This window comes from Anguilla anguilla, chromosome 15 (genome assembly GCF_013347855.1).
Source record: "Anguilla anguilla isolate fAngAng1 chromosome 15, fAngAng1.pri, whole genome shotgun sequence".
Taxonomy (NCBI): Eukaryota; Metazoa; Chordata; class Actinopteri; order Anguilliformes; family Anguillidae; genus Anguilla; species Anguilla anguilla.
Window position 1 is genome coordinate 203,202 of NC_049215.1, and position 26,181 is coordinate 229,382.

General features: G+C 42.7%; 1 protein-coding gene across 4 annotated transcripts in view; it reads right to left on the minus strand.

Annotated features, from left to right (window-relative positions):
* Window positions 1-377: 377 nt before the first annotated feature.
* The window catches only part of LOC118214080 (zinc finger protein 385B-like), a 111,744-nt gene continuing 85,940 nt past the window's right edge, over window positions 378-26,181 (minus strand). For all 4 annotated transcript variants that reach the window (XM_035393579.1, XM_035393580.1, XM_035393581.1 and 1 more), the window contains 5 exons: window positions 7,398-7,557; window positions 4,427-4,705; window positions 4,138-4,319; window positions 2,432-2,533; window positions 378-1,596 (listed from right to left, as the gene is read on the minus strand). In XM_035393579.1, coding sequence (XP_035249470.1) covers window positions 1,381-1,596; window positions 2,432-2,533; window positions 4,138-4,319; window positions 4,427-4,705; window positions 7,398-7,557 — 939 coding nt within the window. In that variant the 3' untranslated portion in view covers window positions 378-1,380. The remainder of the gene's footprint in view (window positions 1,597-2,431; window positions 2,534-4,137; window positions 4,320-4,426; window positions 4,706-7,397; window positions 7,558-26,181) is intronic.

A 26,181-nucleotide genomic window follows, 5' to 3' on the forward strand; every position in this document is an offset into this window, starting at 1 on the left:
TTCCTGTCTGACCCAGCGGTGACTAGGTTATTTTATGACGTGAAAACGGACACTGTTCTGGTCATCTGTTTATCCTTGTTCCTGTAGCCCACAAGAGTTGGTGGGGTAAAAAGGTTGTGAGATGGTCTCACAGCAACCTCCAGATTGCAAGGTCAATTGTCTTTTCAGCTGTGTTTACAGCCTTCTGATCTTTACGACTCCTCCGGAATGCAGGCAAAAATCAAAATCCATGGACAGTCAAACTTTTACCTCACAGTATCTCCTTTGATACTCACATTCATTTTAATAAAAAAAAATGCACAGTAAAAGCTCATTTAAATATATTCTTTTTTTATTAAAAAGGTACATTTTTATACACAGAATTGTCTATTGTACATACATATTATTCACTAAATTAACACTCTACAGTCGATTGAACAACTCTGTGTCGTTCCTGGTGTGGATTGCTTTTTAAATTAAAAAAATACAAACCATTGCATCTATATTCTATGTACTATTCTCCCAATACTACACAGTTGTTATTGCCTTTAAATAGACTGTTCTGATTGTAAATATCTAAGATTCTGCCCATTATTGCATCACTGTAAATGTCACACCACAATGCAGCTCCATTACACTGCACAGAAGGTTCATCATTTCTCTGCCAAAGAACAGGCAGGACTTATAGTGCTGGGCAATTCTAAATCATGTTGTTCTCTGAACAGAAAAACCTGCTTAAGAACAGTCAGTGACGCCATTTTGGCTCTGCTGGGACGAGCTTTCCGTAGGGCCCAGAGAGACGGTGTAGGCTTCACCGCCGCTGAACCGCACACAGAAACACTTAAAGCCTTTGATGAAACAGCACAGCTGCTCAGAAACTGTTTAATCCTAAGTTTTCTGGAGCGTTCTCTTCAGGGGGGGAAAAAAGAATTGCAAAACCATAACAGACCAGAACAAACCATAACCATATCCAGATGGCTAAACATAAAATAAGTCAGCTTTAGCTGAGCTGTGCTCACAGCTCTTCACCTGCATTACAGAATTCAACACAGCGCTGAGGCTGAAACGTCTCTGACTGAATCCAGCTGGGACTGAAACTGTGTAGCGTCTCAGTCTGGGGGGAGGCTCTCCTCAACACTAAAATTTGCATTGGAGTCGGAGGTGTCCGTTTCATTGTTTTGGAAGACTGAAAATTCAAGTCATTCAGGAAGAGGTTTGATGCCTTTGCAGTACTTACACGCTGCATGCGATGCAAAAACTCTTGTCTAGAAGCTGGGATCGCTGGGTGCAGTTGCGGGTAAAACCACTTTGATAACTACGTGTTTTTTCCATGAAGGTCCTGGGTGGAAGGCGCCATTTTGGCTCTGCTGGAACAGGCCATGTGCAGGGTCTGCGCCGGGGTCAGTATGGAGAGAACAGGATGGCAGACCCTACGGCTGGCCGTATGGGCCCCGGAGAGGGGTGCAGGAAGGGGGGGGGCAGAGCGGGCGTCTGAAAGAGGGGGGTGCTGGGCCGGGCGTGGAGGGGGAGGGAGGCCATGCTCGTCGGGCAGAAGGGGCTGGAAATGAAGGCCGGGGATAACGGCTTGGCAAGGTCCTTCTGAAGCGCCAGTTTCACCTGCGGGATCGGGGGGGGGGAGGGGTGAGAAAGCAGAATGAGCAGCTCCTCAGCATCCCGGTGAGCAGAGCTCCCACTTTTCATTTACACCAGCCCCTCTTCCCTAGGGGGCCCAGCCGTAACAGGCGCCGGACGCGCTCAGACTCAAGCACACCTGATGCACCCAATCAGGGGCTTCACTGCTCGTGTCAGGTGTTCTTCAGGCGGAGCTCGTCTAGAACCTGGGTCTGGCCAGGGGCAGCCAGAGAGAGGCTTGGGGGCCGCTCGTTTCATCAGCAACAACCAGGGTTGCTGGACACCTGGCTGACATCACCTGCTTCAGAGAACACACACCTGTCCGCACTGCCCTGCATCTACAGCAGAGGCAGCAACGAGCGTTGCAGTGTGAGTACGACTGGGCATTCCAAACAGCTCAGGAGAAGGGAAAAAAGCATTCAAAAAAATAGAATCAGCAGCGATGAAACCATAACTGCTTTGAGCCCGTTCCTGGGAACACAAAGCTCTCAAAGGCAAATTAAGCCCTTTTTAACATGCGAAGAAGTTCCACACTAATATGTGCTTCTGTGACTTCAGCTTTCTCTCAACGTGTGATTATATAAATATGAATCATCACAGACAGCTCTGTGGTCCAGTCAGACGCTGTTTATAAATGAGGCCAGACTCATTTTGAGCATGCAGACTCACTCGTATCCAAAATGCATTATATTTAGAAGGTTCAGCAATAAAAGCAGTCCAGAAACAGATGCATTAGTCATTCAGTACCTGACTGCTTGGTGTCTATCTGAGTCTTGTAAATGTGTCCAGGTGGGGCTAAATCTAGACAAGCCTTTCTTACCGCCAGTGCTGTGTTTCCGCGCTGCTGCTTGCTGTAGGGGCTGTATTTGGGCTTCAGAGGCTTCCCTGCCACTCTGTCCTTGTGCCTCCTGCTGGAGATGTGCTGCAAAACATCAGAGAAGATGATACCGATATGTGTGCTGCTGATCTGTGCTGCTGAGCTGTGCACTGCTGATCTCTGTGCTGCTGAGCTGTGTGCTGCTGATCTTTGCTGCTGATCTGTGTGCTGCGGATCTTTGCTGCTGATCTTTGCCGCTTATCTGTGTGCTGCTTACCTGTGTGCAGCTTATCTTTGCTGCTGATCTGTGTGCTGAGCTGTGTACTGCTGATCTTTGCTGCTGATCTGTGTTACTGGTCTTTGCTGCTGATTTTGCCACTTATCTGTGTGCTGCTGATCTGTGTGCTGCTTACCTGTGTGCTGCTGATCTGTATGCTGATCTGTGTGCTGCTGATCTGTGTGCTACTGATCTGTGCTGCTGATCTGTGTGCTGATCTGTGCTACTGATCTGTGCTGTTGATATGTGCTGCTGATCTGTGTGCTGCTGATCTGTGCTGCTGAGCTGTGTGCTGCTGATCTGTGCTAGTGATCTGTGTGCTGCTGAGTTGTGCTACTGATCTGTGCTGCTCATCTGTGTGCTGCTGATTTGTGCTGCTGATCTGTGATACTGATCTATGTGCTGCTGATTTGTGCTGTTGATCTGTGCTGCTGAGCTGTGTGCTGCTGATCTTTTCTGCTTATCTCTTGTGCTGCTGATCTGTGTGCTGATCTGTGTGCTGCTGCGCTGTGCTGCTGAGCTGTGTGCTGCTGAGCTGTGTGCTGATCTGTGTGCTGCTGATTTGTATGCTACTGAACAGTGCTGCTCTGAAGAATTAACATTCAGCATATATAAACACTGTAATAAGTGCACTGTGACTGCATGACTAACAGGAATCACAGTGGCGCACAGTGGTGTTCAGAGAGACAAAGTGCAGTATAATATGATGTACAGCAATGATGATAATGATGATGATGATGATGATGATGAGAAGTGCAATGGAACTGTAATGTTAAGGGACAGGTATCACTGCAATGCAAAAACTGAACGTGTTTTCTTGTTCTGATTTAATTATTAATTACAAGCAGTGTACAGCAGTGTGATCCAGTGTAAAACCGTATAATGCAGTGTAAAGCAATTTAAGGCAGTGTAAACAGTATAAGGCTGTATAAATCAGTGTAATGGAATGAAATGCAGTGCAAATCTGTGTAATTTAGTGTAATGCAGTGTAAATCAGTATAATGCAGTATAATTCAGTATAAGTTAGTGTAATGTAGTGTAGTGTAAATTAGTGTAATGTAGTGTAATGCAGTGTAAATCAGTATAATGCAGTATAATTCAGTATAAATTAGTGTAATGTAGTGTAGTGTAAATTAGTGTAATGTAGTGTAATACAGTGTAAATCAGAATAATGCAGTATTATTCAGTATAAATTAGCGTAATGTAGTGTAGTGTAAATTAGTGTAATGTAGTGTAATGCAGTGTAAAAAGTTGTAAAATAGCATGGATTAACCCATGTGGTTGGGATGTTAAGATGTTAAGCAGGTACCACAAGTACTGTAAAGTAGTGAAGTATAAACGCTTCTCAGTCTAATGCCGGATGAATTCAATACCTGCAATGTAATGAGAGGTCCCAGTAATGTCAACACTGCAGTGACTAAAAGTGACTTACCTGTTTGAGCTGAATTTCTGAGTTCACGTACACATCACAGATTTCACAATGAAACGTCTTGTTCTGCAAGCCGGATCCTTTGATCACAGCGGCCTGGACCTTGAGCTTGGCCCCGGGCCGAGGGTAGGCCTTGATGGGGCCCGCTCCGTCCCGGGCCTCCTGCATGGTTTTGTGTTTAGAGCCTAGAAAGGGAGGAATAAAAGGATTTATAAAAACAGGTCCGAACTTCACAGAAAAGCTCTGGCTGTAGGCGCCTGACTCTAAAGCCGCAGGACAGATGGATGCACACCTGTACTGTGGGCCTCCAGCTGAGACAGGGAGTTGACGGCCACTTTGCATAGCGAGCAGTACAGGAGTTTTCTGGCCCTCTCCTCCTCTGATTCGGCCGTGGTTGGAGGCGTGGCTGTGAGCGGGGCCTGATTGGCGGCCTCCGTGGGAGAGCTGCTGGGTGCTGGCTGGGACGTGGGCCTGGGGAGGCAGGACGACAACGACACGCCCGTCGCCGTGGGGACCGGAGCTTTGGGCGGAGCCAAGGTTTTCGGCACAGTCGGGGAGGCCATGCTGTTCTCTGAGGGGAAGACAGTGTAATGGAAATTTAGGGCAAGGTGGGGGTGTGTGTCTTCATACAACATGGGAAGCACTTCAAACCAATCACGCCCCCTCCTTCCACCGGTACTCCCCCATCCTAGATCCCCTCACCTTAACACAGAGGCATCACAGTGCTCCAGAGTGTGCGGCTCACCCTAACACAGCAGCATCACAGTGCTCCTGAGTGTGAGGCTCACCCTAACACAGCAGCATCACAGTGCTCTTGAGTGTGAGGCTCACCCTAACACAGCAGCATCACAGTGCTCCTGAGTGTGCACATGCACATGCACACAGACACACACACACGCATGCACACCCACACCACAAACACACACACGTACCACAAACGTACACACACACACACACCACAAACGTACACACACATGCACGCATACACACACACACCACAAACGCACACACAAATGCACATGCACACACACACTACAAATGTACACACACACACACACACACACCACTAACACACACAAGCATGCACACACACACACACACACACACACACGTACCACAAACGTACACACTGTGATGTTCTGTGTAAGGACCCACACGCAGACCAGGGAAATCCAAAAAACGTTGTCTTTATTCAGTCCGAGGTTCGAAGCCAGGTAATCAGAGAGAGGACGGTGCCGAATCGAGTTTCCAAAAGAAGTGAAAAAACAGGCGATCAGAATGGCGAAGGTACAAAGGGACAGGCAAAAGAGAAGTCAAGGCAAAGCGCAGGTCAAACCAGAAGCAAATAAAACCAAAAGGGGCAGGCAAACTCGAAGTCGTACAAAGGGGTGTCGCAGGAATCTCGATAGACAAAGGCTTACTAACAATCGGCACAATGAATTCGATCAACGTTCTGACACTGAACAGGTGGAAAAGACTGACATTTATACACTGGGGAAGATAACAATCAAGGAGGGGTTAAGTGAGTGAGGGAGGAGTAACAAACAACATCCAGGTGAAGAACATTAGGAAAACTAATTCAATGACAGGGGACTGACAAAACGCAGACTGGAATCACATAGACAACAATGATAATAGACGGCCTGGGTGAAGCAGGTAAAACACGTGCAGAGAGAGAGAGGTGCAGTCAGAGCAAGAGACAGGTGCAGGCAATTGCAGAGCTCAGCGTTAGAGCAGGCTAGAAAGAAAAGGGGCGGAGCTACAGCGCAGCATGGAAAAGGGGAGACTGGTTAATGTATTAGTATAGTGATCTAAACTATCAAAAACCCAAAACTACTGTGTGTTTGTCCATTAGTAATATTCACATGTTAGTATATTAGTGAGGTTAGTACTTTACAATCTATAAATCAGTAGGGATTAGTAGAAATTAGTAAAACAAGAAATAAGTAAAGTGAGACTGGAAAGAAGGGGGGAAAACACGAAAACCCGGAACCACCCGAATAGTGAAATCACACAAGTACAGGGGAGTGAAGCAGCTCAGGGAACACAGACACAGAGACAGTACTGGGGAGACAAGTGACCGGGAATACAGACTACAACACACACACATGCACACACACACCTACACACACACACACTCACACAAACACACACACCACAAACACACACACACGCACGCATACACACACACCACAAATGCACACACATGCACATGCACACACAGACACACACACTACAAACATATACACACACTCGGGCACACACACATACCACTAACACACACAAGCATGCACACACACACACACACACACACACACATACACACAACACAAACATACACACACACAGACGCATACACACACACACACACACACACACCACAAACGTACACACACATGCACATGCGAACACACACACACACACACACACTACAAACGTACACATACACGCACACACACACAAACACTACAAACGTACACTCACACACACGCACACACACACACACCACAAACACACACACACATGCACGCACGCACACACACATCTGCACACACACCACAAACGTACACACACACGCACACACACACTACAAACGTACACTCACACATACGCACACACACACACACACACCACAAACACACACACATGCACGCACGCACGCACACACACATGCATGCACAAACACACACACATGCACATATACACACGCACAAACACACACACACCAAAAACATACACACACACACACACACACACATACACACCACAAATGTACACACACGCTCTCATGCACACACCTACAACAAACACACACATGCACACACATACACACCACAAATGTACACACACACACACACCACAAACGTACACACACACACACACACACACACGTACCACAAGCGTACACACACATGCACACATACACCTGCACACACACCACAAACGTACACACACACGCACACACACACAAACACTACAAACGTACACTCACACACACGCACACACACACACACCACAAACACACACACACATGCACGCATGCACACACACACCTGCACACACACCACAAACGTACACACACACGCACACACACACTAAAAACGTACACTCACACATACGCACACACACACACACCAAAAACATACACACACGGACACACAAAAGCTAGTGAACTGAGCAAAACTAAACAGTGGGCAAAAAGTCTGAAAAATCATGTCAGAACAGCAACGTACTGAAGAGGAAGAATAAAAGGAGACACAGACCCAGAGGCTCAGCGCTGCTACTGGTGGCCGGGGAGGGGCAGGAGCCCATTGTCTTGGTGCTGTCCTTGGTAGGTGTGGTTTTCTGCTTGTTCTTGCTGGAGTCCAGTGCTTTCAGCTTCTTGGCGTGTTTACTGCCTCTGTAGTGTGCCTCCGCCTGGCTCTACGAAGGGGAACACATGAAGCTATAAGGCTCAGTTCTGGGAGCTAGCACCACGGGCTGCGCACAAGTTTCTGTGTCAGCTTCTTTCAGAACACTGCTGAAAAGGAGAACCTTTTTCTTTTGGGGAATAAATTAATATACTTGGTATTGCCAGTGAATGGAAAGTTATTAAAAAAACGGATTTGCCTTGTCTCAAAGTGACAGATCTAGAGAGAGAGAGTGCTTGAGCTGGATTAGGCTGATTCAAATTTCAAACTCGTTTGCATGGTGGCCTCACTGCTTCATTTTCATGTGATTAAAGTAACTTCTTGAGCAACAAGGACTGCACTCATACTCCATACTTCAGATTATATCTCCAAAAAAGGGTTCTCATCCATTCCAGTGCTGAAAGAGAGCATATCTTCAGTTTAACAAAAGAGCCGAATTATTCACAAAATACATAAAATTTCCTTATAAGGTGTTAAAGTTGAAACCTGATTTTGAGGTCAGTGTTTTCTAAGGATGGCTGTGTAGCTGAAAGACCCACCCGTACCCATATACCACCCCAGCAACAGCTCAAATATAACACGTAACGTACCCATATACCACCCCAGCAACAGCTCAAATACAACACATAACGTACCCATATACCACCCCAGCAACAGCTCAAATATAACACATAATTTACCCATATACCAGCCCAGCAACAGCTCAAATATAACACATAACGTACCCATATACCACCCCAGCAACAGCTCAAATATAACACATAATTTACCCATATACCAGCCCAGCAACAGCTCAAATATAACACATAACGTACCCATATACCACCCCAGCAACGGCTCAAATATAACACAGAATGTACCCATATACCACCCCAGCAACAGCTCAAATATAACACATAATGTACCCATATACCAGCTCAGCAACGGCTCAAATATAAAACATAATGTACCCATATACCACCCCAGCAACAGCTCAAATATAAAACATAATGTACCCATATACCACCCCAGCAAAAGCTCAAATATAACACATAATGTACCCATATACCAGCCCAGCAACGGCTCAAATATAAAACATAATGTACCCATATACCAGCCCAGCAACAGCTCAAATATAACACATAACGTAACCATATACCACCCCAACAACGGCTCTATTATAACACATAACGTACCCATATACCACCCCAGCAACAGCTCAAATACAACACAGAACATACCCATATACCAGCCCAGCAACAGCTCAAATACAACACATAACATACCCATATACCACCCCAACAACGGCTCTATTATAACACATAATGTACAACCGCAGAAGTTCCACATTGTGCAACATGAGAAATATAAAATATCAAAAGAGCTGATTTCTGATTTAACCCCTTTGCACACAATCAGAATCTGGCCAGTCCTTGCCCATTTAGGGGGGTACCCTATTTAAAGCTTTATGACTCCAGATGTGAGCATCACAGTGACTTGAAAAATTGTTTAAATGAAGGATGACATTTGTAACGATATTCAACTGCCCACCACGTTTTGGCGATGTTCCAACTTTCACGTCATATCTCGTGTATGAAACACAAAAACTATTAAGCTACCAATGAACGCTTACATTACAGTGCAAAATATCCTCTTTAAAAGGCCACTAACGGATTTAAAGACACTCAATTTAAAAAATAACATGAATTGTACTGTGTTCAGTAGATAGAGACAGAAAAGCAATTCAGTTGTTCTCTCATCTTCTGTCTCAAGAATAATATTTTCCAACAAATTATGAAAGTCATCAATAAGTCTTGCCAGGTGTCTTTTACTGCTACCACAGACTGAATGCGTAATGCAGCGAAAATGAGATAAAACTTTTGGTTACGCTGATCTATAAAACGCTATTCCAAAAGTAAAATTAGACATATTATACATCGTTAGAAAGCTTATTCTGTCATCTATTGGACAGATTAATTGTCAATCAAGCCAGATTGTACTACTAAGGGCAACAACACCGTAAACAACATGTGTGGTATTACGCACAGCTATTTTAGAAGATACCCAGGCGTCACAAATGAGCGTATATTTCACAAACAAATTATCCAAGACATTATTTGATCACTTAGTTTCGAAAGGGACATCTCTATGTGTAAAACTAATGGAAGGTTGTATTATTCCGTATTTAGTCACAGATATTGACAGTAGAATAACATGGTATAATTTTTAAAAAATTCCTCGTTTATTTCGTTATTGAGTGAGCAGCGTTTTTCACAGCTGTACAGGCATACCTTCAGCTAACTGTTGGCTTTAACACAAGCTTTAACACAAGATGTAAAAACAGCAAGTAATCCATTACAACAGCGAGTGTTGATTTCAGTTTCACTTCTCCCTAAATTAGATGTTGTCCTTCATGGAAATAAAACATCTTCATCCCCAGAAAGTGCACTTTCACCTCCTGAATCACCATCTTCATCTTCGAAAGAAGTGTGGCATGAAGTGGTAGTTCTACTAATACGTTTACTTCTGAAACATGTAACAAGTATTATAACTGCAGTGCTGTGGGCTCTGTGCTTCGTAACAGAATAGGGTTATTCAACGGAGATTAAAGGCAGTGTTTTACGATGCCAATAGGCGCCATCTGGGTTCAAAGAGTTAATAATGTATCACAATGTGTGCATACAATTACAGTCTTAGACTTGTACACTGTCGCAGCTTAATGCAATATTCTCACGAGAACTTTTGCGTCAAATCAGTGTGTGCCATCTCACATTTACAACATAACACCTTTATATTACTGTTACAAACAACCAAAAAAAAACAGTTTAATATCTCTCTCTTTCTCTCTCTCACCCTCTCTCTTTCTCTCTCTCAGAAGGTGGCAAGGTGAACATGTGTCTATCTGAAATATTGTGTGAGCATGACTGATTCTGCATTGACTGGACATGCTGAATTATGCTACTTGATGCTGCTGATCCATGCCAGCCATCAAACCAGAACCCGACAGCCCCTGGAAGTCTAAATCATTGTTCTACTGCTTGGCTTGTCAGTTTCATTTTGGGTGCTTAGACAGAGTAGACTAAACCAATGAGTCAAATATTAATTACATCAGTTGAAAACTGTGGCCACACAACAAACAAACACCTTTGTGTATTCAAAGCTGGTTAAAATAAAAGATTTTAAAAAACTAATATGCCAACTTCAGCCACTTAAAGTGCCAGTAGATTTGCATAATCAAAATAGGGACAGATTAGTCATGAAGCTTAATTAGAGCAACAGGATCTCTTCAAAGTAAATATGGTCCTTCATGGTGTTAAAGTTTTGTATTTACATTTGCCTCTGTTGCGTGTGCTCCGTTCTTTTGATTTTTCATCAGATTGGGCGTTTCTGTCTGCGATTACTCTGTTTCACCAGCGGGGACTAGCTCTTCAAACTCGTGGTTGGTGTGTTGTGTTTAGTGATTGCTTTGTTTTCCTTTTTGTTTGACTCCGATTCTCGCCTCGCCCCTCTGCTTTGTTTGCTGATTGAATTTCTTGCTTTGACCATTTGCTCGTTCTCGACCTCGACTCTCGTTTTGCCCTCTGCTCGCTATATAATGATCTGGTTAGTTTGTGAGTTCCCAGCTGGACTACAAATCCTTCCATCGGAGCACTACTTTGTTCGTTTTGCTTTAAGATTTTTGAAGGTAAGGCTGGGTAGAATTTTAAAGCTTTGTTGGGTGTACTCGATTCGGACAATTGGTTCTCAGTCTGCAGACAAAAGGCCAATTCATGGTCCAGACGTAGCATACACGGACCGGACTCCGCTGGGGTCTGTGCGGACAAAATGACGAAATAGCGGACCTCAGCGTACGTCCGCATTGGAATGTCCGCGCGAAGCTCAATTTTTGTGACCACGCGTACCTAGCATGCGCGTACGGGTGTCACAAATCATGGCTCGGTATGAAACTGTTTCACATCGACGTGCATTTCATGCAGTGAATGCGGAGTACACAAAACAGACATGGAGTCGACATTTGAAGAGAGACTGTCTGAAGAGGTGAGAAGGTACAGGCACCTATACGATTCATCCCAACGGGATTATAAAGATTTTCAGAAGAACAACAATTCATGAAGAGAAATAAGCACAACGCTGGGGAAGGACGAGGCCATGTTGTTTAGAGTCTGTAACTTCCGGCAGAAAAGGAAAACGACGCACAAAGATTGTGGAAAATGTAGGGCTTGGGTATGCGGTGGTACAACTGGACTATGAAAGGGCGAACGACTGCGGACTGTCCGTCCGCACAGCGTATGCGCCCTGTACTTATAGACTATGTAAAAGCCTTAACTGTCCTGAAGCTCAGGGTTCAAAGCCGCCCCGTGCCCAGTAACTTTTTAAAGACTAGTCAGGTTTTAGTTAGATTTGTACAGACAGATAAGGGTTAGGATAAGGGTTATTAACTGGTCTGCAGTACAGTTCCCTTACTCACTCCCCGCTCATTTCCCTTACCCACTCCCCACTCATTTCCCTTACCCACTCCCCACTCATTTCCCTGACCCACTCCCCACTCATTTCCCTTACCCACTCCCCACTCATTTCCCTGACCCACTCCCCACTCATTTCCCTTACCAACTCCCCACTCATTTCCCTTACCCACTCCCCACTCATTTCCCTTACCCACTCCCCACTCATTTCCCTGACCCACTCCCCACTCATTTCCCTGACCCACTCCCCACTCATTTCCCTTACCCACTCCCCACTCATTTCCCTGACCCACTCCCCACTCATTTCCCTTACCCACTCCCCACTCATTTCCCTGACCCACTCCCCACTCATTTCCCTTACCCACTCCCCACTCATTTCCCTGACCCACTCCCCACTCATTTCCCTGACCCACTCCCCACTCATTTCCCTTACCCACTCCCCACTCATTTCCCTTACCCACTCCCCACTCATTTCCCTTACCCACTCCCCACTCATTTCCCTTACCCACCCCACTCATTTCCCTGACCCACTCCCCACTCATTTCCCTTACCCACTCCCCACTCATTTCCCTTACCCACCCCACTCATTTCCCTTACCCACTCCCCACTCATTTCCCTTACCCACTCCCCACTCATTTCCCTTACCCACTCCCCACTCATTTCCCTGACCCACTCCCCACTCATTTCCCTTGTTCTCCATCCTGTCACAGTCTGATGCTAGACCAGGTTGTAACCATAGGTCATGTTGTACTTTTAGAATTTAATTTATAAATACATAAACAAAATACATAATTTCATGGAATTGGCTTGGATATGGGTGTGTGAGTTTATGAGTCGGTAGGTTGTGTACATTCTTACATATATGCATTCTTACATATCTGCAATCTACTGCAGGTTTAGTACCAATTTTTAGTTCAATTGTCTACATTCACATCATTGACTTCTTACAGCAGTGATGTTGTGCACGCATTCATATTAAAGCAATGATGTCATGCATGTATTCGTGTTAAAGCGGTGATGTTGTGCACGTATTCGTGTTCAAGCTGTGATGTCATGCATGTATTCGTGTTAAAGCAGTGATGTCATGCATGTATTTGTGTTAAAGTGGTGATGTTGTGCATGTATTTGTGTTCAAGCTGTGATGTTGTGCACATATTTGTGTTCAGACTATGATGTCATGCATGTATTCGTGTTAAAGCAGTGATGTCATGCATGTATTTGTGTTAAAGCAGTGATGTCATGCATGTATTTGTGTTACAGCGGTGATGTTATGCACATATCTGTGTTAAAGCCATAGCATCCCACATCACTGTATTCCTAATGAACACCCACACGGTGATGACACACATATGTAAATATGTACACGTGTCCAAAGGCTCACTTCTGGGACAAAGGCATTCGCTTGCAGCTTGTGAACAACAGTGAGTAGAGGATTCTGTGTTAAATACTATATTTACACTCAGTCAGCGCTTCACCCTGAGGCTATGGCTTGCTGCTCACTGCAGGAGGTCCAAAGGTCCGGGCAAAGCAGTGCAGTAAAGAAAAAAAGCAATTAAGGACAAAACTCAAGTACAGAATAATATACTGTCCAAAAAGCCCCAATGGTGAACAGAAGCAGCCGATTTACTGGCCTGGAGCCTGAGGCTAAGCAGGCCTGAGCTTTGGTGGTGCTTGGATGGGATTTTGATCCAGAACAGCAAAGTTTCCCTCAGAAAACCCATGTCCTGGTGTGGTGATGCAGACCTTGTGCTGTAGGAGAGGCACTGTGGTCATTAAAGATCCCACTGCACTTACAACACAGAATACAGAGTGTTTGTGCAGGAGAGCTCCCTGGTGTCCTGGCCAAATTCCCAGCCTGATTCTGGCAGTCTGGCCATCTAATCAACCACTCTTTAACTGGAGCTCTTTAACTTCCGTTCTTTAACTGCAGCTCTTTAACCTCGCATCAAATTTAAAACATTGGTCCTAGCATACCAGGCAGTCAAGGGATCAGCCCCAGCATACCTCCACAAGATATTCAAACCCTACATGCCAGCCAGATCCCTTCGTTCTGCTACCTAAGGACGCCTAGCACCTCCCCCTCTTTGCACCTGCACTTCCAGAACACGTCTCCTGTCTGTTCTGGCCCCACGATGGTGGAATGACCTCCCTGTGGAGGTCAGAACAGCTGAGACCCTGACCCATTTCAAACGACGACTGAAGACTCACCTCTTCAGGCTGCACCTCTCCCCATCCCTCCCTACCCCCCTGTAAATGACTGTAAGCTTAGGGTTGTAACTAGGCAGCTGTTTCGTAGGTGACTTAGGTGCATTAACTGTCTTAACTACTAGTATTTTTTCCATAGACTGCGTTGTTGCCGTTCTCGTTGTTAGTGTTAATCAGTTTACCCTTCAGGGTCCAAGTTCAACTATGCGGTTGTTCCCTGCAATTGGACCGGTACTTCTCTCTAGGGGTTTCGTCATACTTGTTCCTGGTTATGGTTATACACTTGGTTGTACGTCGCTCTGGATAAGAGCGTCTGCCAAATGCCTGTAATGTAATGTAATGTAACTGCCGCTCTTTAACTTCCGTTCTTTAACTGCAGCTCTTCAACTGCCGCTCTTTAGCTGCAGCTCATTAACTGCCACTCTTAAACTGTTGCTCTTTAACTGCCGTTCTTTAACTTCCGTTCTTTAACTGGAGCTCTTTAACTTCCGTTCTTTATGTTCCGCTCTTCAACTGCAGCTCTTTAACTTCTGTTCTTTAACTGCAGCTCTTTAACTGCCGCTCTTTAAATTCCGCTCTTTTACTGTCTCCCTATAATTCATTCACTTTGCTATGACACTCAAAATTGAGCTCAGGTGCATCCTGTTTCCATTGATCATCCATTGATGTTTCCAGAACTTTGAGTCCACCTGTGGCAAATTCAATTGATTGGATATTATTTGGAAATGCACACACCTGTCTATATAAGGTCCCACAGTTGACAGTGCATGTCAGAGCAATAACCAAGCCATGAAGTCGAAGGAATTGTCCGTAGACCTCCGAGACAGGATTGTGTTGAGGTACAGATCTGGGGAAAGGTACAAAAATTTTTTGCAATTTCTACAGTAGTGAAGGTCCTGAAGAACACAGTGGCCTCCATCATTCTTAAATGGAAGAAGTTCGGAACCAGCAGGACACTTCCAAGAGCTGACCAAACTGAGCAATCGGGGCAGAAGGGCTTTGGTCAGGGAGGTGACCAAGAACCCGATGGCCACTTTGACAGAGCTCCAGAGTTCCTCTGTGGAGATGGAAGGACCTTCCAGAAGGACAACCATCTCTGCAGCACTCCACCAATCAGGCCTTTATGGTAGAGTGGCCAGATGGAAGCCACTCCTCAGTAAAAAGGCATAAGACAGCCCGCTTGGAGTTTGCCAAAAGGAACCTAAAGGACTCTCAGACCATGAGAAACAAAATTCTCTAGTCTGATGAAACCAAGATTGAACTCTTTGGCTACAATGGCAAGCGTCACATCTGGAGGAAACCAGGCGCCGCTCATCACCTGGCCAAACCATCCCTATGATGAAGCATAGTGGTGGCAGCATCATGTGATGTTTTTCATCCCCACAGCATGAACTGAGAGACTAGTCACAAGCGAGGGAAAGATGAACGGAGCAAAGTACAGAGAGATCCTTGATGGAAACCTGCGCCAGAGCGCTCAGGACCTCAGCCTGGGGCGAAGGTTCACCTTCCAACAGGAAAATGACCCTAAGCACACAGCCAAGACAACACAGGAGTGGCTTTGGGACAAGTCTGTGAATGTCCTTGAGTGGCCCAGCCAGAGCCCAAACTTGAACCCAATCTAACATCTCTCGAGAGACCTGAAAATAGCTGTGCAGCAATGCATCCCATCCAACCTGACAGAGCTTGAGAGCATCTGCAGAGAAGAATGGGAGAAATACCCCAAATATGCCAAGCTTGGAGCGTCATACACAAGAAGACTTGAGGCTGTAATTTCTGCCAAAGGTGCCTCACCAAAGTACTGAGTAAAGGGTCTGAATACTTATGTAAATGTTACATTTCAGTTTTTTATTTTTATTAAATTTGCAAAGATTTCTAAAAACCTGTTTTTGTCATTATGGGGTATTGTGTGTAGACTGATGAGAATAAAATTAATTGAATCCATTTTATAATAAGGGTGTAACGTAACAAAATGTGGAAAAAGTGAAGGGGTCTGAATACTTTCCGAAAACACTGTAGATATATTCAAATTGCTTTCTTTATGAAGATGCAGAGATTACAAGAGTCTAGTATAGTATAGTTTGGCTGGTAATAAATTGATAAATTAAAAAAAAAATAGTAAGAGGTTCAGATGGCTATGAATGGGCCGGGTTGTGAGCACAATCTCAGCCATAACCTGGGCCATACTCTCAGCATCAGGCTGAAACTAATAAGTTTAATATTTTAAGATATTGTCTGCCGACTGAGACCAATTAAGACCTGCCAGTCTAGAGAAGAGATGATGAAGCGCTGGGATAAAAATATTTATCTTTTTTCTGATGACACTGAAACAATGTGGAAGAGTCAGCAACCTGCTCCACCTGTCCACACCTGCTATAAGGACGCAGAAAGGGCCTGCCATTTCTCCACTGCTATTTGTATCCTGAGCTATTGCAGCTGTTTCTCAAAAGTATGGTTTCAGGTTACCCAATAGTAAAAAAAAAAAGTTCTGTGTGCAATATATATGTAATAAATAGTAAAGCCATTTTAATTCTCCCTGGGAACCGTGCATAATTTTAAAGTTTTAAATGTATCAACAGATAACACGCAACAGGAAGAGCAAGGCTGTCAAAACACCTTATTGTTGGAGCTTTCTGCAAACATCCAGAAGCTATTTCATTCACTTGGGATATCTGAGAATAATGTGGACAGCAGGAGAGCAGCTCTGTCTCTGTCTAGCGAATTGCAGATTTCAGCAACTGCATAATGTCAGACTCCAAGTGTGTACTCACACACAAACACACACCCACACACACACACACACAGACACACACATACACACGCACACACACACACTGTACACACACACACACACATACATACACACATGCACACACACACATACTGTACACACACAAACACACACACATACTGTACACACACACATACACACATACACACATACTGCACACACACACACACACACACACACAGAGTACACACACAAACACACAAATGCAATGAGAAGCCTTTCCAATGAAATCTCTCAGTGGGCACATTCTGTGTTTCTGGGCCCAATGCCACCGATCACCTACATCTTCAACTGAATGGCTTAATCAACGTTGAGACAGTGTAACAAGTTTAATTATCCTTTCTCCACAGAACACAGTACCATAAACCTCACCCAACCCAAGTCAGACTGTCCGAAGTGGCTCATTTCAAAGGAGGGGTCTCAGCGGACCTCCATTTAATCACCACACCTGTTTAAAACTACGCCAGAGCAGGTGGCAGGAAATGGCTCCTCCCCTTTTCTGTTGAATACCAGCCTGTATCTGTTATCTTCAACATTCCAACACTCTCCCAAATGAGCCTGTTTCTGATATCTTCAACATTCCAACAATCTCCCAAATGAGCCTGTATCTGTTATCTTCAACATTCCAACACTCTCCCAAATTAGCCTATTTCTGTTATCTTCAACATTCCAGCACTCTCCCAAATGAGCCTATTTCTGTTATCTTCAACATTCCAACACTCTCCCAAATGAGCCTGTTTCTGTTATCTTCAATATTCCAACATTTTCTCAAATTAGCCTGTATCTGTTATCTTCAACATTCCAACACTCTCCCAAATTAGCCTGCATCTGTTATCTTCAACATTCCAACACTCTCCCAAATGAGCCTGTATCTGTTATCTTCAACATTCCAACACTCTCTCAAATGAGCCTGTATCTGTTATCTTTAACATTCCAACACTCTCCCAAATGAGCCTATTTCTGTTATCTTCAACATTCCAGCACTCTCCCAAATGAGCATATTTCTGTTATCTTCAACATTCCAACACTCTCCCAAATGAGCCTGTTTCTGTTATCTTCAACATTCCAACACTCTCCCAAATGAGCTTGTATCTGTTATCTTCAACATTCCAACATTCTCCCAAATGAGCCTGTATATGTTATATTCAACATTTCAACACTCTCCCAAATGAGCCTGTTTCTGTTATCTTCAACATTCCAAAACTCTCCCAAATGAGCTTGTATCTGTTATCTTCAACATTCCAACATTCTCCCAAATGAGCCTGTATATGTTATATTCAACATTCCAACACTCTCCCAAATGAGCCTGTATCTGTTATCTTCAACATTCCAACACTCTCTCAAATGAGCCTGTATCTGTTATCTTCAACATGCCAACACTCTCCCAAATGAGCCTATTTCTGTTATCTTCAACATTCCAACATTCTCCCAAATGAGCCTGTTTCTCTTATCTTCAACATTCCAACACTCTCCCAAATGAGCCTGTATATGTTATATTCAACATTCCAACACTCTCCCAAATGAGCCTGTATCTGTTATCTTCAACATTCCAACACACTCCCAAATTAGCCTGTTTCTGTTATCTTCAACATTCCAACACTGTCCCAAATGAGCCTGTTTATGTTATCTTCAACATTCCAACACCCTCTCAAATTAGCCTGTATCTGTTATCTTCAACATTCCAACATTCTCCCAAATGAGCCTGGATATGTTATAGTCAACATTCCAACACTCTCCCAAATGAGCCTGTATTTGTTATCTTCAACATTACATTACATTACATTACAGGCATTTAGCAGACGCTCTTATCCAGAGCGACGTACAACAAGTGCATTGGTTCATGATGTAGAGGTGCAAAAGAAACACTAGAGTGAAGTAAGGATCGTAGTGCCAGAAGTGGCCACATTGATCAGGACTCCAACCCTGTAGAGTAAGCTGTTCAGCAAGCAAGAATCCTACCAAGTACAAACTAGCAATGGAATCACATCTAATCACACCTAATCAGACAAAAACAATCCTGCCAGATACACTAACATAATCATATTATACTAACTAGGTACAGTGAGCTAAACTATAGACAAGGGAGGGGTGGGGAGAGGTGCAGCCTGAAGAGATGAGTCTTCAGTCTGCGTTTGAAGGTGGTAAGATTCTCTGCTGTTCTGACCGCCACAGGGAGGTCATTCCACCAGCGAGGGGCCAGGACAGACAGCAGACGGGAGCGGGAAGTACAGACGCGAAGAGGGGGAGAAATAGGCTAATTCCAACACTCTCCCAAATGAGCCTGTTTCTGTTATCTTCAACATTCCAACACACTCCCAAATGAGCCTGTTTCTGTTATCTTCAACATTCCAACATTCTCCCAAATGAGCTTGTATATGTTATATTCAACATTTCAACACTCTCCCAAATGAGCCTGTTTCTGTTATCTTCAACATTCCAACACTCTCCCAAATGAGCTTGTATCTGTTATCTTCAACATTCCAACATTCTCCCAAATGAGCCTGTAAATGTTATATTCAACATTCCAACACTCTCCCAAATGAGCCTGTATCTGTTATCTTCAACATTTGAACATTCTCCCAAATGAGCCTGTTTCTGTTATATTCAACATTCCAACACTCTCCCAAATGAGCCTGTTTATGTTATCTTCAACATTCCAACACTCTCCCAAATGAGCCTGTATCTGTTATCTTCAACATTTGAACATTCTCCCAAATGAGCCTGTTTCTGTTATCTTCAACATTCCAACACTCTCCCAAATTAGCCTGTATCTGTTATCTTCAACATTCCAACACACTCCCAAACGAGCCTGTATCTGTTATCTTCAACATTTGAACATTCTCCCAAATGAGCCTGTTTCTGTTATCTTCAACATTCCAACACTCTCCCAAATTAGCCTGTATCTGTTATCTTCAACATTCCAACACTCTCCCAAATTAGCCTGTATCTGTTATCTTCAACATTCCAACACACTGCCAAATGAGCTTGTATCTGTTATCTTCAACATTCCAACACTCTCCCAAATGAGCCTGTTTCTGTTATCTTCAACATTCCAACACTCTCCCAAATGAGCTTGTATCTGTTATCTTCAACATTCCAACACTCTCCCAAATGAGTCTGTATCTGTTATCTTCAACATTCCAACATTCTCCCAAATGAGCCTGTATATGTTATATTCAACATTCCAACACTCTCCCAAATGAGCCTGTATCTGTTATCTTCAACATTCCAACACTCTCCCAAATGAGCCCGTATCTGTTATCTTCAACATTCCAACAGTCTCCCAAATGAGCCTGTATATGTTATATTCAACATTCCAACACTCTCCCAAATGAGCCTGTATCTGTTATCTTCAACATTCCAACAGTCTCCCAAATGAGCCTGTTTCTGTTATCTTCAACATTCCAGCACTCTCCTAAATGAGCCTGTTTCTGTTATCTTCAACATTCCAACACTCTCTCAAATGAGCATGTATCTGTTATCTTCAACATTCCAACACTCTCTCAAATGAGCCTGTTTCTGTTATCTTCAACATTCCAACATTCTCCCAAATGAGCTTGTATATGTTATATTCAACATTTCAACACTCTCCCAAATGAGCCTGTTTCTGTTATCTTCAACATTCCAACACTCTCCCAAATGAGCTTGTATCTGTTATCTTCAACATTCCAACATTCTCCCAAATGAGCCTGTATATGTTATATTCAACATTCCAACACTCTCCCAAATGAGCCTGTATCTGTTATCTTCAACATTTGAACATTCTCCCAAATGAGCCTGTTTCTGTTATCTTCAACATTCGAACACTCTCCCAAATGAGCCTGTTTATGTTATCTTCAACATTCCAACACTCTCCCAAATGAGCCTGTATCTGTTATCTTCAACATTCCAACATTCTCCCAAATGAGCCTGTATATGTTATATTCAACATTCCAACACTCTCCCAAATGAGCCTGTATTTGTTATCTTCAACATTCCAACACTCTCCCAAATGAGCCTGTTTCTGTTATCTTCAACATTCCAACACTCTCCCAAATGAGCCTGTTTATGTTATCTTCAACATTCCAACACTCTCCCAAATTAGCCTATTTCTGTTATCTTCAACATTCCAACATTCTCCCAAATGAGCCTGTTTCTGTTATCTTCAACATTCCAACACTCTCCCAAATGAGCCTGTTTATGTTATCTCCAACATTCCAACATTCTCCCAAATTAGCCTGTATCTGTTATCTTCAACATTCCAACATTCTCCCAAATGAGCCTGTATATGTTATATTCAACATTCCAACACTCTCCCAAATGAGCCTGTATCTGTTATCTTCAACATTCCAACACTCTCCCAAATGAGCCTGTATCTGTTATCTTCAACATTCCAACACTCTCCCAAATGAGCCTGTATCTGTTATCTTCAACATTCCAACACTCTCCCAAATGAGCTTGTATCTGTTATCTTCAACATTCCAACACTCTCCCAAATGAGCCTGTTTCTGTTATCTTCAACATTCCAACACTCTCCCAAATGAGCTTGTATCTGTTATCTTCAACATTCCAACACTCTCCCAAATTAGCCTGTTTCTGTTACCTTCAACATTCCAACACTCTCCCAAATGAGCTTTTATCTGTTATCTTCAACATTCCAACATTCTCCCAAATGAGCCTGTATATGTTATATTCAACATTTCAACACTCTCCCAAATGAGCCTGTTTCTGTTATCTTCAACATTCCAACACTCTCCCAAATGAGCTTGTATCTGTTATCTTCAACATTCCAACATTCTCCCAAATGAGCCTGTATATGTTATATTCAACATTCCAACACTCTCCCAAATTAGCCTGTATCTGTTATCTTCAACATTCCAACACACTCCCAAATGAGCCTGTTTCTGTTATCTTCAACATTCCAACACTCTCCCAAATGAGCCTGTTTATGTTATCTTCAACATTCCAACACTCTCCCAAATGAGTCTGTATCTGTTATCTTCAACATTCCAACATTCTCCCAAATGAGCCTGTATATGTTATATACAACATTCCAACACTCTCCCAAATGAGCCTGTATCTGTTATCTTCAACATTCCAACACTCTCCCAAATGAGCCCGTATCTGTTATCTTCAACATTCCAACAGTCTCCCAAATGAGCCTGTTTCTGTTATCTTCAACATTCCAGCACTCTCCTAAATGAGCCTGTTTCTGTTATCTTCAACATTCCAACACTCTCTCAAATGAGCCTGTATCTGTTATCTTCAACATTCCAACACTCTCTCAAATGAGCCTGTTTCTGTTATCTTCAACAGTCTAACACTCTCTCAAATGAGCCTGTATCTGTTATCTTCAACATTCCAACACTCTCTCAAATGAGCCTGTATCTGTTATCTTCAACATTCCAACACTCTCTCAAATGAGCCTATATATGTTATCTTCAACATTCCAACACTCTCCCAAATGAGCCTGTTTCTGTTATCTTCAACATTCCAACGCTCCCCCACTTCTGCTTGGGATCTCCAGACAGCAGACATCCACAATTTTTAGATCAAAGCAGTAGATGACATTGAGGGGATTATCAACACATTTTTTATGTAGTGGAGGCATAGTACCAAATGATTGCACATTGTAAACCAAGCATGAGGTGTTGACCTCCTGCTGTTTCATAGCCTCAGATAGCACCTTCTTGGAGCCTGGATAGTCGCTTGACACTCCCATAGAACACTACTGACTATTAGCATGTGTTGATAATATCTCTACACCAGTGGTTCTCAACCTCGGTTCTGGGGGCCCACTGTGTATGCTGGTTTTTGTTCTAACCACAATTGCAATCCCGGAATTGTAACAAACTATTATTTTTCCTTAATTAGGTGCTTCTCGTGTCAGAGGGATTATTTGCCCACTTAAGCCACCTCGTGTTATTAATAGCTACGCCTGCCATGAAGAATAAAAGTCCCTTATTCACAGTGTGCTATATTGTAGATGATTACGTACAGAGGTAAAAAAAAAAAAAAATTTTTTAAACTAATCAAAACAAAAACTGAGGCAAAGCAACAGGTTCCTAATTGGGGAAAGTGTGAACACCAGGCTACTAAATCTAATCACTTGATAGATAACAAAAAATTCAAAAACAAAGAAAATGATAACGAGTCAAACCTGTGTTGTGCTAATTAGTTTAAGGGAAATGTTATGCACTTAAAGCACTGAAACACATGTGTTCAGGAACCTAATTAGGAGCCTATTAATTCCCCTCGTTAATTTGATCTGTTAAAAATGTTACCTCTTTTGCAAAGTGATTGTTTGCAATCACTTAAAAAGCAACACAATAACACAATGGGATTTTATTCTTCATGCCATGCATAGCTATTTCTGACATAATGTGGCTAAAGAGGGTAAATAATTCCTCTTAACATGAAAAACACCTAATTAAGAAAAATGAACAGCTTGTTAAAATTCTGAGATTGCAATTGTGGTTGGAATGAAAACCAGCATACACAGTGGGCCCCCAGTACCGAGTCTGAGAACCACTGCTCTAGACTTCTCGGGGCCCTAGGCAAAAAAAAATTGGAGGGACCCCCCAGAACAGCTACATTTTAATGAAAAGTTTATTATTATTATTATTATTATTATTATTATTATGGGGCAGCATGGTGGTGCAGTGTGTAGCACTGTTGCCTCACAGCAAGAAGGTGGTGGGTTTGAATCTCGGCTTGGGGCCTTTCTGTGTGGAGTTCGCGTGTTCTCCCCGTGTCCGCGTGGGTTTCCTTAGAGCATTCTGGTTTCCCTCCACAGTCCAAAGTACATGCAAGTAGGCTAATTGGAGACTCTAAATTGCCCATAGGTATGAGTGTGTGAGTGAATGGTGTGTGTGCCCAGCGATAGATTGGTGGGTGTATTCCTGCCTCTCGCCTAGTGCACACTGGGATAGGTTCCAGCACCCCCTGTGATCCTGTTCAGGATAAGCGGGTATAGATAATGTTGTTTTTGTACAGCACTTTGAGCTGCTTTTTGCAGGAAAGGTGCTATATAAATAAAATAAACTTGAAACTTAATGGATGTAGCATTATTATTATTATTATTATTATTATTATTATTATTATTATTATTATCATCACATATTTCAGAGGACAGTCAAATCATCCTTTGACTGCTTTATCAATCCAAGAAATTATGAAAACATAATGACATAGCTATGTATTACGACAAAGACTGTATTACCCATAGGGATGATTACATAGACATAATTTGATGTATGTTTTAATATAGGCCCTTCCTGTATTGTCTTAAGTACTGCCATTGTTAATTGGCTACTCAATTTTATAGCAACAATCGATGGCAACATAAGCCTGCTTAATGAATAAGCACAGCTGTTAGTATACTAGCTAGCAGGCTGACTTTCTCTGAAGATCAACCCATGTGCTTGACTGAACTAATTGCTAGGTATACTAAAAAGCTTGAATAAATATTAAACGTCATCAGTTTTAAAGCCATTATGCCTGTCATCTTTGCATGAATCATTAACATGTTTCATTAATAAGAACATTAATAGACAACATCGAGTTAGCCACTCAACAACATCTAGGGTATCACTTGCATGATTTTGTTCTACCTTATTATCTAATAGCATACATGTATGCATGTCGTGATTGATAGTTAGCAGCCATAGCGCAAAAACAAAACATAACCGCACACTAAGGATGGGACGGTATGGAAATTTCATGCCACGATTATCTTGGGCAAAATTATCTCGATTTACCTTGACTTGATATAGTTAAAATATGCTGAAAATCTTTAAAAAGTACTAAAACATACTGCACTCACTTCATGACATATGAGCAAAATCATATGAGCAAGTCCCAAAATGGCGTAGTCTAGTACCAGTCCATTCTGGAACATCCCATTTTTGGCCATGCCAACACTGAAAAGGCAGTTTCAGAAGCCAACATCTACCAAGACAATCATTTAATAAGTCATTCAACAAGACACACACTACATTTTTACACGCAGTTTGTAAATAACATCAAGTTGATACAATCAGAATTTTAAATTCCACATCGGGAGATGTCAGCTGTTGTCAGAATTCTAATCTTGTAAACAGCATAAGAACTTGCCTTTATTTTAGTAGTAGAAGCTTGCTAATACAAACTGGCAGCATAAATCTACTAGTCTAATTGTGGTAAATCACTATAGCGGGGTGCCAAAACTATTGCCAAAGCTAATTCCATTCCTGTGATGTCTGTCTCCTCTTAACCATATACTGCATGTTTAGAATTGTATTAGTTCATAGGCTAGTGAGCTTCTGTTTAGCAGTACCCTCTGCCTATACTGTAATACCACTGAATGCAGGTCTCGCCAGTCATCTCGTAGCCATATATGTTAGGAATTGCGTCAAATCACATTGTGTTTCTATTTAGTAGTATCGTTAGTATCTAGTTGTTAGAATTGTGTGTCATATTAGGGTAGCATTTAGTGTTATCACCAAACTTATCATTTCTGCATCACCTCTTATTAAAATTTGTAATGGCTGATACACGCTTGCTTGTGGTTTCTCTATCACAATGACAGAATGGTCCTCTAACAGTCAAATAGAGGCATCTGAATTAATCAGAGGGTAAATTCCCACAAACATAACTTTTAAGTGTTAGGTTGATAAAAGCGTTTCTTTCTGTTTTTCTTTGGTTATTCTGGGTTCAGTATTCAGAGTGCTGAGACAGTAACAGGGTAACTGGATGTGATCCCTAAATAGTGAATCTGAATTACAATTAAATATAAATAAATCCAATATCTTAAAATGAATTTAAGTTATTTGAACCAAGTATTATCAATCTGACAATGTTTAGTATTAAATCATTACACTTAAACTAAAGTGTGGCATGCATGCAAGCACATTCACATGCATTCTTGAACATGCACACACACAAACACACAGACACACGCACACACGCACAAACAGACACACGCACACATGCACGCACACACAGACACACACACACACACGCACACTCAGACAGCATTGTACTGCTATACTTGTGAGGACTTCTGACTGATTTCCATTGATTACATTCATTCCGTAACCTCTAACCCTAACCCTAACCCTAACTCTAACCACTAAATGCCTAACCTTAACCCTAACCTTAACCTAATTCTAACCCTAAAACAGCCTCTTGAAATTGTGAGGACCAGCAAAAGGTCCTCACTGTCCATAATTTTCCTCATCTT